At 40.8% G+C, this 15,654-nt stretch overlaps 1 protein-coding gene across 1 annotated transcript in view; it reads right to left on the bottom strand.

The window, feature by feature from the left end:
* The window catches only part of snd1 (staphylococcal nuclease and tudor domain containing 1), a 190,975-nt gene that overhangs the window by 38,010 nt on the left and 137,311 nt on the right, over nucleotides 1-15,654 (bottom strand). Inside the window, exon 18 of the mRNA XM_080887338.1 lies at nucleotides 771-912. Coding sequence (XP_080743464.1) covers nucleotides 771-912 — 142 coding nt within the window. The remainder of the gene's footprint in view (nucleotides 1-770; nucleotides 913-15,654) is intronic.

Raw genomic sequence — 15,654 nt, 5'->3', positions numbered from 1 at the left:
TCAGACTTTTGTGTTCACACTACTCATCTGATCTGATCTCAAGAGTTCTATGATTGGCTGGATTTTCTAAAGCCCAAAATCAAAGGCCAGCAGATGTGCTGGAGTCTAGTCCCCCCACATTGCTTCACGGTGGATCATCATAAAAAATTTTTTTTAAAACCACAAAAATTTCAAACAAATTGCCTATCCGAGCTTTAAATGGCAAACTTTTTGTTATCATAGAGAGAGTAGATTAGATTGTAAGACTCCATTTGACTTAAAAAAAAAAACTGCAAACATCAATGGTGACAGGAGGGGATGTAGTGATTTATTCCTATCATTTAGTAGTAATAATAAGCGGGACGTCCTTTGTTTTGTCTCCTGGTGGGAGGGATGCTGCAGCAGGGGATGAGCCGAATGTCTGAGTAGTAGAGATAATTGTCATTCATAAAGTCAGTCTGGTGTTAAAAGGGAATAAAATGCAAAGTCCTTGCTTGCCACCGCTGTTGGGAGCTGGTGTAGATAGTGGTATTTAGTGTGAAGCTGCAAAAGCTGACAGAAAAAAATCTGCAGCTTGAAGTAAAACAGCATGTTTATAAAGCAATTTCAACTTTTCTAAACGAATTCTCATTGGTTACTCTATCAAATTTTATATTCACTGGAGTCTGTTTGTCTGGTTTTGCAAGCTGCCGCTTTAGGCCAACTCGAAAATTATATACTTGGAAAACTAAGTGAACAAAAATGAATTTTCACGCACTCCCTCACTCATGCACACGACCATCTCGAGGTACCTGTCTCTACATCCTGGGCGTAGAAGTGCAGGGTGTCGGTGATTTCAGTGACATAGACTGGTTTGTAGTTTGCCACGCGCTCCTTCTCCTCTGAAAGATGCACGACCTCCTCCACTGGTTTCTCCTCATAATTGGCCCAGACCTACAACACATACAAGGAGTAAAAAAATGTTTTAAAAAAAGACATGTCAATGCAACACAAACATGGAGATCAGATAGGTCAAGCTTAATGTGCCAAACATTTTTCAGGGATAGAAATTCATGCAATGAGAATTCGTACATGCTGCACCAGTGGCCCGAGATTTATAACAGCATGAGACTACTGAATGAGACTGGAATGTCATGCTGACATACCCGGTCTTGGTGGCATATTGCACAAGCAACAGCAAAGCAACATTCGTTTTCACTAATTATTTTTGGTCCAATTTCAAACCCTTGATGCTGCCAGCATATGGGACAGTCCATCACTCCTATGACAGATTTCTGACCTCACATAATACTACAAAGATGTTTCTGAACACATATTTGCAAAGATCTTCCTCACGTCTTCCAGCAGTTGTTTTAGGGCAGGGGTGGGCAATTCCAGGCCTCGAGGGCCGGTGTCCTGCAGGTTTTAGATCTCACCTTGGGTCAACACACCTGAATCACATGATTAGTTCGTTACCAGGCCTCTGGGGAACTTCAGGACATGTTGGCTGTATCCCAATTCAGGGTCTGCAGCCTTAAAGGCTGCATTTTAAGGCCAATTACATCACAGCGACGCGACGGAGGCTGTCCCAATTCAAAGGCTGCTCGAAATGCGGCCCTCAAATGCGTCCTTCATTTCACTGAATTTTAAGGATGTGGCGGTGTAGACTTCGTGGCCCAACATATCCCAGAATGCATAGCACAGCGGTGGGTGTGGATAATTTTTCCGGAGAGAAAAAACGGCGGAAGACGGGCAGCCGAAGAGTAAACTTTTAAAAGTAAGTACTGAATATTATGTCACTTATTTATGTGCGAATGTTTAATAACGAAGAACATTAAAACATTACTGTTGGCCACATGTACTTGGTTTTAAAGCCTTTACTTTAAAATATACGCCGTTCAATAGTTGATGTTAATCTTACAGAGAATGTGAGGATTTTATGGATATTTAAAGTAAGCACTGAGACAAATTTAGTCATGCCAACATATTAAAAGAACAACATTTGTCTCTCATATATATAACACAGTTATATATACAGTGTCAAAGAAACCTGTCTTTGAGTGAAGATTTAAGGTGACAGGAAATATAAATAATATAAATAAATGCAGCTTGAATCTTTACTGAAGCTCAGGATTTGAAACAGAGTTCATTCACTGCTGTAATAACTAATAATGATTGAAATTGTAACTTTAAAATTGGCCATATTAGATTTACATTACCAAAGTGAGATGACTTAAGTCTCATGAACAACATTAGCTAATTGTTATTTACTAGCTAATCTTAAATGACTGTTCAGTACAGAAGTGAAGCCCAATAATCATGATTTCACAGTCCCGTGGTCTCAGCCTCAGATACTTATCAAATCAAAGCTCATGTAGAAACAAACAAACAAATGAACAAAAGATTTTGTCCTTCATTTCTGTCAAACAAAGCTGTATGAAACGTTTCCAGCTGTTAGTGTCATGGTTGCTAGGCAACCTGGGCAGCACGACAGGGGCTAGACCGTCCCATTTCACAAGCCTCTCACTTCCGGCCTTAGCGGTCTTTGAGTACGCGGCCCGTGTGGACCGTTAAGGCTGCAGACCCTGAATTGGGATACAGCCGTTGAGGAGCTAATTTAGCCATTTAAATCAGCTGTGTTGGTTCAAGGACACATCTAAAACCTGCAGGGACACCAGCCCTCGAGTTGCCCACCCCTGTTTTAGGGTTAAGGATTAAAGGTGGACCGAGGATCAAGTTAAGATTAGCCATGTAATGTCGGCGATAATATCACTCCCTCGGTAAAGAATGTTGTCAATTAGGTTCCTTCACGAGCACAGCAATTTATGAGGATGCGTGTAAGCAGGTTACATCCTTTCTAAGCTGCATCAAGGTTAGTCCTCTTTCGGCTCCCCAGGAGAAACGGAGGGCAGGAGGCTCATTAGAGAGAAGTGCTTTGCCTTGGGCCACATATCAAACTGCATGGATGTCAGCAAGCCCGCGCGTGTATGTGTGTTTACATAAAGAAGGGGATGCACCAGAAAGAGCAGGCGGCTAAAGGGAAAAGCAGCATGTCTGTATACAGCTTCAGGTACAGTAATAGCATTAAACACATGCATAAACACAAGACTGTTAGGATGAAAACGAGCTAATAAGCTCCCTGTTGATGGATCGTTGTGAAACGGGAGAAGAGGTTACGTGGGGATCTCAAAAGTCAACAAGTACAGCTGAGCTTCATACTGCTCCAACTTCTTGTATAGCTGTAGCCCGACTGCTTGTTACTGCACATTTCTGCAGGCTATTTGGGAACTGTTTACTTTTAAAGGTTACTGAAAAAGAAGAAAATGAAGCAGGCAGATTTTTAACAGCACACTGATATCAGCCAATTAGATTCTGGCTAATTATTTCAGTGCACAGTATCTTTCAGCTAATTAGATTAGCTGGTTTTACTGTTGTCATTTTTTCCACTCTGTCTTGGCTCATCTGCCAAGATGCATGTGGTAATCACACCTGAGGCTTTAGTATAACATGCGCTCCTCTGCGCGCTAAGATGATCCTGTACCTCGTTGATATGGCCCAGGTTTTATTCATGCCGAGGGGACCTAAATCTGTTCACACCATCATACTGTGGGGGGCACATGGTTTCTTTATCGTCTGAAGGCATATTTTAAGGCTGGGGCAATTGATGGTTTTGTTGAGCAAATAGTAAAGGGCCTGAAAAATGGAACATGCAAGTGCCAAAACTGCAGCTCCACGAATGCCCCCAGAGTTAAACTGCCCAACTTGACTGCAGAATTGATGTATTTGCAGCCTGCCACCAGATAACAGTTTTGAAGCACCACACAGTTAATTGTGCATAGCTTACAGCTTTGCAGCTTTGGGAGAAAGGAAATAAGACAGAAAGAATGTAGACAGGTAGAAATTCTGGGGGTAGAGGTTGATTAAGGTCACTTAGGGCTGAAAACAAACCCCCCAAGATCAACCAATATTAGGATAGCATAGCTATTTTAGATATGCAGACTTTATGTGCACACTTACAAATGCTGGAATACACAGAGTCTAGTAATAAACATGATTACCATATTGCAACTGAGCTAGCATGACTTGGCTTTTGATCAAACCTGCAGCACCAATTAGGGAAGACAAAGATTAGAGTGTCACCATTCATTAGCCTGGCAGATGTCACTGCAGCAGTTTTAGGCTGATAGCAAGTTACGGGGGGACTGGACAGAGAGCACAATGAGAAGGCTTCATGTCGACATCCGATTCTATGATGTGTAGAAGCGCAAAGGTTCAAAGTTATAAACTATTAGAAAAAAACATGTTTTATTTAGGATATCCTCAAAGAAACAAAAAGCCACAAAAAAAAAAAATTAAATAAATAAATAAATCGCAACCCTGAGTTAATTAACTGTGTCTCTAGTTTTGATCTTTACACTTCTGATCCTGGTGTCCACTTCGGAAGCAGATTTCTGCTAAAAGAAAACATCAGATCCCCGTTTTTCCCTTTGTTGCTGCATAATTGAATGAGGGCAGAAGGTCATATGTTAACATATTTATTATTTGTGGCCAATACGGATAAAAGACACGAGTGATCAGTGTGATTACAGCAAGATGAAAATTTATTCTGCATCATTCGAGTACATCATTAGAAAGAAGAAAGAGCTCTGTCACTTTTTAAAGCCATAAAAATTTTTTTTTGAAATATATGCACACAAACACACAAGCGTGCACACACTGTGCCCAGGGCTGATGACCTTCCGTGAGCAGCCAACCATCCTGTTTGTTCCACTTGAATGCAGGTATGTGACTGCTGCTTCTGCTGCTGCTCTGCAACTGCAGCCAGACGCTAGAGCCACCAAGCTGCCACAGACAATGAGAGAGTGAAAGAGGGGACGAGAGGAGAGAGATAGAATTATGGGGAAAAGGGATAAAAAAAAGAAAAGAAAAAGAAAAGCGGCAGGCCATTTAGCTCATGTTGAAAGCACAAGTCCTAATAATGGAGCCCAAGCTGAGAGATGGAAGGTTAGGCTGACCTTCACAACTCTTGAATGACAAAACACACTTACACCCAAGTGAGTGACAAGTGAGTCCAGTGGGGTAATGTGGTGATGGGGAAAGGTTGCGCTCAGAGTGACTATCAGAATCACATTTAAAAAAAAGGAAAAAAAAGCTGGAAAAATTGTTGAAGCATGTGTGTTAGGGATTAGCTGATTTCCAATTTCCAGCTGGATTTTTTTGTTGTTTCCTCTAACTTTCATTCTGTTAATCTTCCATTATCCTGCTTCCTTGGTTTTGGCTACAAACGAATATGCCAACTCTTTTATTTTTCTATTCACTTTAACCGCACATGATAAAACTGACCAAAAAAATAAAGAAATTCTGCTTATCGAGCTGAGAAGCTTTGGCATTAGCCAGTGTAATGTTTAATTGCCAAATGCTGATTAAGTAGCGAAAGGCTGTATAAAAAAAAAATAATAATAACAAAAAGAAAAACCCAAAACGAAACCCCAACAGCTCCGAAGAAAAATGAGCTGTCATGGCCAGGTTTTTACAGCAGTGCAATAGTGGCAAGCCTTATTTTCTAAGCCTGGCACCCAAGACACCTCTCTGGCTGAAGAGTACCTCTTTGACAGTTAAGTGCAGCTCTGCTCTGGATAATTAAGAGGTCTGCTGATTAGCTTAGAGTCAATTTATCTGAATATTTCTAATCTGAAGAAGACTGCCGCAGTCCAGAAAGACTAAGCAATGGTGCAACATTCATAGATTCACACATTCAAGCACAGGTGGATGAATACACAGACAGATGGATGACTGAACACACACGTAGTGCCAGAACGAGGGTGTGAGGGCTGGTTTGAACACTGATTAAATGTGGCAGTGTGTCAATTGTAGTAGAGTGTGTGTGTGTGTGTGTGTATGTGATTGTGTATGGTCTGTTAAGACTAAAATCACCATTGCTACAAAGTGTACACTTTTTTTACGCAAACAAACACCCCAAATTTTTATCATAGCAAGGGTCTAATACGCCAGACAAATGCAAATACAAGATTGAGAAGCAAAGAAAAAAAACAAGGCCTCACCTCCAGATGTTAGAAGAAAACAGTGCAGTAACATTAAAAAGTAAACATCTCAAATATGCCTCATTTAGATGCAAATTGCTTGGAAACAAATCTCTAAGAGAAAAAAAGTGTTTCATTTCATACAACTCACTTTCTCCACCAAATTGAGAACATCACACTTATTTGAGGCATAAATGCAATCACATTCGAAAAGAATATTATCTGTGCAACAAATTCAGTAGCTTTACAAGTCTTGTCCTCATATATGGCACTCACAAATACATGACACTCAGAGGAAGCACTGCCATCTGAGTCTAACACACTTCAGGAGACTAGAGGGCTCAGCCCACGCAACCTGGAGCAAACAGGCATCCCTCGGAAAGAATGCTGCAAACTAGCTGAAGCTAGGGCTAATGTGATTAAGATAATAAAATCTTGGTGGTCTATCTTATTACATGTGTTTTACAAAGTTTCATTATTTATTCATTACCCAATCAGACTTGAAGAACAATTGAAATCAATAGGAGCACGTTGTTCATGCAAGTGCACTTTGTGAATCAATTTAGCCCCATTATATCCCTGATGAATCTCCCTTTAGCGACAAAGGTTCATTAACTCAATTGGAGGGCACGTTTTTTCTCTTTCACATCAAAAGCCTTTATGCTGCACATAAGAAAACAGTTTTGCTTTAAGATTCATTTTCATTTCTTAAGACTGTCAAACAATAATACGTGGATGGTTGTTACTGGATACTGTATTAAAACGAAGAGCTAGATTGTGTTGACAAGATGTTGCCTTAAAACTCTAAAAGCTTGCTCCTAAATTAGGAGCAGAGAGGAATCTGATTTGCATAAAAAGTGAGAAAGAGCTCATTAGAAATCAGCAACAGTCTTATGTTAATGACTGGGTCAGGTTGGCAGAAAGGTGGACAGGCCTGGATTTTCTGTTCTTTAACAATGTTTCTATATTGACAAAGTCATTAGAGCTGGAGAATGACCAACAAGATGGACAGCCGCCACTAGCCTATTCAAGGTGGGGCTGTTCTTCCTCCACCTCGCCGCTTCTGTGTAAAAGGTACTGGGATGGGATTGGGAAGGGTGCTTTTTGTTGCGCCTTAAAGCTAGCAGCAGAGGCAGTCACAAAGCGGAATCATTGTCTGTGTGAAAGGAAAAGCCAGCATGGCAGGACACGCCACACTAGACACCAACACTGTTGAGTTACAATGTCATGCTGGCATGCCATCTTAGGACTGCGGCGGCATTATGCCGGCATCATTTGTGCACGAGCAAAGGCGCTGCAATGAGGGGGTCTTCGCAGCTGAAGTACAGCATGATATGGGGGCAACCGAGATGCAAGCTGCCTCGTCGCATCTGCCATAACTAAACAGAATCCTCCAAAAGAGAGAAGTGAATTTTCAAAAGTATCTAGTTTATAAGCATAAAACGTGTAGTTTTAACCCAAGTTTGTTGTTGTTGCACTTATAGAAGTAAATCAAGAGCAACAAACTCGCATGGTGGTGCAGTGGTCAGCAGTTTGCATGCTCTCCCTGTCCTTTTGTTCACTGGGTAATTAGTATAGCTGTAGTATAACTGGTGACCCTAAATCAGAGTAAATCTGCACATGAATGTGCGTGGTTGTCAGTCTCTGTGTCAGCCTTGTGAGGGACTGGCAATGTGTTCAGCTCACTGCCAGTCCCACTTTTACCTCTATGACAGAATCCTCCTCCATGACCCTGACCTGCACACGCAGTTAAGAAAGTGGATGCATGGATAATGATAATAATAATAATCATGTTTAATACAAAAGGTGAAGTGATGGTCTACTATAGTTAGAACAATCTAATGCCAGTTGGAGGACTTTAAAATGATCTTGAATATGTGTCACCCCGACTTCTTTCCCAGCAGCTGTTTTTAAAAAGACGACTTTACTCACACTCTGAGAATCATTTTGCTGACAGCTGATGCAGTCATCTTGAGCTCATCATCTGTGACAGCTGTAATTCTTGGCTGTCCGACAGATTTTCTGTGGTTGGGAGATGCTATGAATTCGTTCTCATTTGTCACAAATTTCTTTCCTATGTGGCAGCGGAAACAGACTTTCAGAAAGTCCAGCAGTTTGAACTGGGCTGCCTAACACTCTTAGGGCTGATTAACTGTGAAACACCCACTTTAAACAAAAGGGAACTTTAAATACTGGGCTAGCCTCACAGCACAAGACCACAAACATTTCAGCACATTCTGCATAAAGTAGGGTAAATTTTATAGTTCTCAGGAATCTGACAACCCTCTGCTTTATCAAATGCAATCTCCAAATTAAGAAAACTCTTGTTTAATATTGATCTTATTTTAGGGCGACTCCCCCAAAACTTGTACAAAAGACTTGACTCATTTTACGATTATTCAAGGAGAGCAATTTATTTTTGGTATCACTGAAATGGTGAAAGTGCAAACTTTTTTCACTTCTCTTTTCAGAACAATGTCTAACAAGGAGATACTCGGAGCTGATCAAGGTAGAAAACAGCTCGACTGACGGGCATTCTACCAGACTCCACCACTTTGATTTACTGACTGTTTAAGAGTTCATTTGTAGTGCAATGATCATAATGTAAGGCAACACTACAAGTTCAGGGTCACTGCTGTGTCTCTGACAACTTCCAATTCAAATGGAGTAGCCTCCACATGAAAAATGTCATTATTGATCTTGACTGGACAGCTACTTGACTGACAGGTGCTGCGAAAGCTCAATTGCTCTTGAACACTAAACTAAAAAGACACTAACCCAATACATCACATGGAGCATAAAAAAAGACAGTGTTCAAGGTTAAGAGGGGTTGTTGATGGTACATTAACCTTCATGGCTCACCTTGTCTTGGTGGTCTAAGTAAGCAGGACAGGAGAATAAAAAACTGATTTAGAGGTTGAGGGACTTGCTTTGCAATATTCCTTGTCATTTCTTCCTTGCCATACTCAGACATAATACATGACTGTAGCCCTGGGAAAAATTGGTCCAGGTTAAGCTACAATGTGGTAACAACACCGTTTCTGTCACAATGGGCTAATGCAATACGACTGCTTTTGGGCCTGCAAGGCCACGTAAGTGGGTATGGTAACAAAACATGTCAGCTGCATACAGGCGTATGACAAGCTGTAAAAACTGGAGTCATACAGCACCAGTATATTAAGATTGGAGACATATCTTAATATACAATAGTATAAAAGTATAGGAGTCCAACAAAAGTATTCTGCCTTAGGATTCGACATGGCACCTCTTGCAAAGGTTGAAGAATAATCAATAAGATATGTAAATCGATCGTCTAGTTGATGCTTGCCAATAAAGAGGTCAAAATAGGTGTTGCGTGGCTTCTTGTTCTGCTGCCAGAGGTGAAACTGAAGTCTTGTTAAACTGAAGTTCCAAAATTCTTCTTGACTCGAGCTGACACTACTGGCTGCTGATTTCAACACTTGGATACACTGCCCACCAATGAAACCTAATCAATCCTAATCTGCTTTAACGGGAATATTAGGAAACCGGGGTCCACGTCGACATCCCGAGCCAAACCTCAATGAGGGCATAGAGGGAAAGGATGAGACGGATGGAGAGATGAGTCTCTCGGATGTGGTTACTTAGCAGATAAATTATGCATTAAAACTGCACAGGTGGTCTGGGACAGGGTTTTTTACGTGAAGGGAGGGAGCCGAGCAGCTGGGGAATTCATAACAGAAACGGAAGAGCAAGTGAAGGAGAGAGGGAGAGAGAAAGAGATACTCCCAAGCTTCATATCACAGCCAACAGATGTTCTCCCATCAAAGAGGCAGCAGGCAGGCGGCAAGGCTACTCAACCCCAGCTTTACACGGCTAATATGACCCCCACACATACACATACGTGTGCACGGACGTGCAAACAGCAGTCAAGGGCTTGGAGACGACCTAAGGCTATCATGGTGGCAACTTGTTACACTTTTTAAATTGACACAAATTGATCCACTTAGACGTGTGCGTGTGTGTTCGGGTGGGTGGTGGGAGTAGGTCTATCAGACCGCTGACAAAGTACTATTAGCAACAAACACCAAGTTACACCTGACAGAGATTGGTGGTATGAGCATGTAAACTGAAGGGGGGCATGGCGTTACCATAGAAACAGAGAATGTGGGTGCATATGAAATCAAGAGCGATCTGCGTGCACGCACAAAAACCTACACCTGAGCTACCCTGCACACGGGTGCCACCCTACTCACCATGTATGAAAAGACAGACAGCTGCGAGATCGATCCAGGCGTTGTTTACAGATGACATTCACAGAAGCGTGTTCGCACACACGCACACACACACACACACACACACACACACACACACACGAGACGACAACATCAACAAACCCATGGTCCCTGGAGATAGTCCCTCTAGTATATGGAGCCTTATGTCAAGTGGGCTGTTTCTTTAACTCGAGCAGTTTCTGTGTCTTTCGGAGGCCATTAAAAGATGATCAAGCCGCACAAGATCAGAGCAAACAAAGGCATCGCTGGGGAACAGGCATGCAATTAAAGTCAACGAGCTCCAAGAACATGATACAGAAAAATCTTCAAAGGTTTAGACAAAGAGCGAGAAGGGACAGAAAAAAGGGAGTGATACAGTAATTAAGTTGTGAGAAAGACAAACACTTTGTCTCACTATTTCATGATAACTTTGATTTAAAAAAGGAAGAAGTGCTGCTGGAAAAGAGGGCCACAATTACAAATTCTGAGGTTTTGGTTCAGTAAGTTGCCTGAACCATGAATCATGCACTAATTTTGCAATTGTTTGCCAAATGAACTCTGCATCCTCCACAGCTGCCCTGTATCCTTAATGTTGGCTCTATAAAATAGTCTTGTTAATTATAATGAAAAACAAAACAAAACAAAAAATTCCTTCAATAACAATAAGGAAATAATGAGTAATGGTATTTGTTAGTCAAAGACTGGTATTTTCAGGTTGGCAATTTGCACAAACACCACACGAGTATAACAGCATCAGGGTTACGGAGTGGGCAAGAAAGAAACAAACAAGGACAAAGTTACCACGAGGAGGACCAGATAAAAGAAACACATGAAAAAGAAACTGTTGTGAAGACAATGTAACAGTGCCAGCACTGTGCCATGTGAAGCTGCTGGTAGTGCCTTAATGAGGCACCAGCAAAATGGGCATAGTGCTGGATGTAGAGATAATCAACTTAACGATGGAAAATTAATTTTATTTTCAAATTATAACAAACCTTTACTTAATGCATCTGTTAACACTAACACTTGAGCTTATACCAAATTTATAAATTAACGTATTACCAACCAAAACGCAAAGTGTTTGCTTTCCTTTCCCTACATTGAACACGCAGTGCTATAGCTACATAATTATGAATACTTAGTAATATAAAATAATATTTTCTAATATATTATATATCTCTAATATCTCTTCTGGCCAGCCCTCCCAGGGCACACAGCTTTCACCTCTCTGTGTTGATTTCCCTAGTAACTGTCCTTGGTATGACCTTGAGGCCAAATGTGTCAAGTTTACTTTCTATAGCATTACCTGCATGGTGCTTCTGTGTGCAGGAAAAAAAAAAGGTGGGGGGTGGGGGTTGAAATTAACAGTGACTGCACATCCTTTCAGCTCATCCCCTCTCCCTGCTCTGTCTTTCAAGCCTCCTCCATAAGATGTTTATAAGCTCAACTGGATTACTGTCCGTGAGAGCATGCTCTCTGCCTGATCACTGGAAACTAGAGATGGCACGATACCACTTTTTTATGTCCGATACCGATACCGATATCATAAATTTGGATATCTGCCGATACCGATATGAATCCGATATAGTGTTTTTTAATCAACAAAACTGTTTTTTTAAATATCTTGCTGCATTTTGTATAAGTTCATACTCAAGTTTAAAACAACAACTACACTAAAGCTATTCTGTTATACCTATATGCAAAAAAAAATGTTTCATAGTTCAGCAATACTGATCAATCTAATAAACTTAAACCTACACCATCCTCCCTATTCTGGTATTTTAAAGAGTACTTAGCGTAAATATTGAGCAACCTAACTAATAGGGTTCCAACTCCCAGCAACAAAAATAAATAAATAAAAAATAGGGAACCACCCCTCACGCTCCACCTCATGATGCTTAATCGACGTAATCAACCTTAATTTGATGCAGTGTGAAAAAAAAATGCACAGAAATCAATTATTTTTCAAGAAATATTAAATAGATTCAACATCTTTCTTCAACAAAATTGCAGACTGCACAGATGGTACCTTCCCAAAGGAAAAAGTGCTATAGCTTACTAGGGTATATATATTAGACTTAATAGTCACTATATACAGTAATTGACTTCTATTCATTTTACATCAAATTAAAACTTTGGGTGTAAGATAATTATTTATTAAAAGCTCGACATTTTAAATGAGAATAAGAAAGAAAAGTATGTCTTTGTGCCCCCTTTTCCCTGTTCATGCCCTATCGGCCCCCCTGGCTAAACTTTGCTAGATCCGCCCCTGCACAGTTACCAGCGTCAGCTACGTAGAAAAAGATCCTCGAGTAGAAAGTAATATTAAATACATTCTAACAATAGCTGATCAAGCTTAAACGTGCTGCTGTTGTTCAGCCGCTGGTTTCCTCTTTCTGGTGCAAAGTGGGCCAAAAACAAACCAGAGAGACGGACTCGCGACAGAAAAGCCGATCAGCTGATCGTTAAGCAGTTTCATGATTGAAGTAGCAGCAGGAGAGGCAGTCGCTCCATATATCGCTTGTTAAGCTTAACGCAGGAATGCTTTACAAACATTCAGAGATGGACTTACACACTTGCTTTACTTCTCTCGGGATAACTTTGTCGGAGATGAAATGCCAGGTTGCTAGCGAAGCTCCAAATGCTATCCAGACCACCGACAGGTCCCGCAGCCGCTCTATCACGTGATGCATACTGCTCCGACGTGCTAACTTTCTGAGGTGAGTTACGGCGTGTTGCAAGTTTTGTGAGGTGCTTTCGTGATATTTAATGGATCGGATTACATTTTTTATTTTTCTCCGATATCCGATCCAGTAATTTAGGTCAGTATCGGACCGATACCGATACGTGATATCGGATAGGTCCATCTCTACTGGAAACTATAGAAAAGCTTAAAGGAACAAGAGCAAGAAGAGAATAAGGAAAGACAAGTATAGAGTGATTAAGAAAAAGGACTACTTTGGTTTTACAGTGTACAAGTATGCAATTAAAAGACAATTAATCAACTTTTTAATTAACAGGCTAGGCCGTCCTGGATTGCCAAAGTGTTGCCATGACAACTGCCTTTACACAGGGTGGCAACATCCTCCCTAGTCTGTTTTTCTCTGTAGAAGAATCCTGATCATTGTTAGTGAGAAATAAGGGAACAGGAGTAATGTAGAGTAGAGACGGAGAGGCGGCGCGGTGAGGAACAGCAATGGAAAGCAAAAAGAGAAGTAAGAACTAGACAGGAGAGAAATAAATTGAAAGGGGGAGGATATTAAGGGCATAACATTCAGATTTGAGTGAAATCAGAGGTAAAAAACGTAAATGTCTCTGAATAACTGTTCTGATGTTGTTCCCCTGAATATCTGATGTTCCATTTACAAAAGTGAGATTATGAGCACTTCTATCAGCAGCGCCATGGCAGGCATTGTCATCTGCACGTGCCAGAGCAAATCTCCAAGCTGACAAAGTGGTAAAAAAGGCATAATACACAACATTCACAGACCCCCCCCCCATATCTCCTCACATTTTAAACGGGAACGCTTAGTGATTAGGAGATTGGTCAAATAGATTCTGTTGTAAATTCCTTGACTGCATTTATAGCAGTGGAGAAAAAGAACCCGAGTGGCTTGGCCTGATGGCTTGCAGAACACATCACCAGTAAAATACTAAGTGAATGAAAAAGTGGTTGCTAAACACTTTATCTTGTACTACACGACAGGGTTTTTGCCTAATATAAACAAAGCCCGTGCATAACAGCTGAAAATCTATCCTGTGCGTTGTCTGCTCTTTTGGAGAAAACTGTTCATTTGAAGAATTTGGCAGGAAAACTAAATGCTACACCTAAAGCTGACATGGCTGCAGCAAAATACAATTTTAAAACATCATGAAACATTTCTCAGTTTGTGCTCAAGCTACAGAGATCATTCCCATATTACAGTAATATAAAGTGTACGCTTTCTCAGCAGCTGTATGTCTGAATTCCAAGTATACTTTTGAACCATGCAAAGAGCTTCAGGGTGACCCTTACTGGCACACTGAGGAAGTAGGAAATAAACACATAGTGTGTGGAGACATATGGTGAAAAGTCAGTAAATAATTGAAAACGGGAGAGAGAGAGAAAAATGCAGTATGAAAAGAGGCTGGTACAACAGCGGGAATCAAAATGTGGGGATGACGAGAGCCTGTTTATGTAACAGTCTCTCCCTAAGGCAAGAGAGGAGAGAAGGAAAAACACACACACACACACACACACACACACACACACACACACACACACACACACACACACACACACACACACACACACACACACAAACAGCGGGTCCGTAAAATGCACAAAAACTCACTCCCAAAACTAGCAGAGTGTTCCCATTCTCTAGATTTAGAGGGGTTTTCCTGCAGGCTGGCAAGCAAGGATTCTGAACACAGTAGAAGTGGACAGGCCTAAATTACAAAGGAAGACTACTGAGAATTATAATAATTAAAAAGAATGTCCTGGAATGAATCAAAAATTATTTCCAACCTGGGTCTCAAAAAAAAAAAAAAAAGGTGTCAAGTCTGTAAAATCAGGCAGCAAAGCAAGGTGGGAATAAAGTTATTTCAGGCACCTTGCACACGCTCCAATCCCACGCCTAGTTTAACTGATGAAGCATAATATGCCAGTCATGCCCCTAAGGGTCAGTCAAAGAATAACTACGTGTAAATGCATAGAAAATATGGCAACATTCATGCTCTTGACAGTCATTTGAATAATTATGGTGGTGACATGGATGGGTCTATCAAAAATGTAACACATGGGTTTAAAAAAAAGTTGCTCACAAGTGACAGAAAAGAGGGTGCAGAGAAATAATGACTACAAAAATTTATGAAAGGCGAGAGCAACGGAACGATTATGTTAGGAGTCAATCTGAAGCCACTGATGAGAGCAAAATGCACACAATACCTGGTCTGATAACCTTCAACTTCCCTTCCTATAATTGGTTGCACAATGACAATCAGTATTCATTCAGACAGTCTTAGAGCTGGTAGCGGCAGAAATGTAGCTCAAATTGGCCCTGTACTGATACAGCACAAGTGACAAAACATACAGGAAGTCAACATACAATGGCAGTTAGAGAAACTGTAACCTGGGAAGTGTAGGGATCCAAAATAATATTGTTAGAAATCATCACACATCAAGAAATTAAATCAATTAAAAATAATAGTAATAATGTACTTTGTTAGAGTACGGGTAAAGTAAGGGAGAAATGACAAATAAGATATCTAATTCAGAGCCTAGATTGCAAAAAGTCAAAAGGGGAAGAAGGAAGTCAAAGACAAACAGGTTGAATTAAAGATGAGAAAGATGGGGATGATAGTGTGTAGGCACTGAGGCAAGAGGAAACTACAGACTGTACTGTGAGCGGAACACGTTA

This window comes from Rhamphochromis sp. 'chilingali' (genome assembly GCF_963969265.1).
Source record: "Rhamphochromis sp. 'chilingali' genome assembly, chromosome: 7".
NCBI lineage: Eukaryota > Metazoa > Chordata > Actinopteri > Cichliformes > Cichlidae > Rhamphochromis > Rhamphochromis sp. 'chilingali'.
Note: the sequence above shows the minus strand (reverse complement) of the source record. Positions and strands in the feature narration are given on the sequence as shown.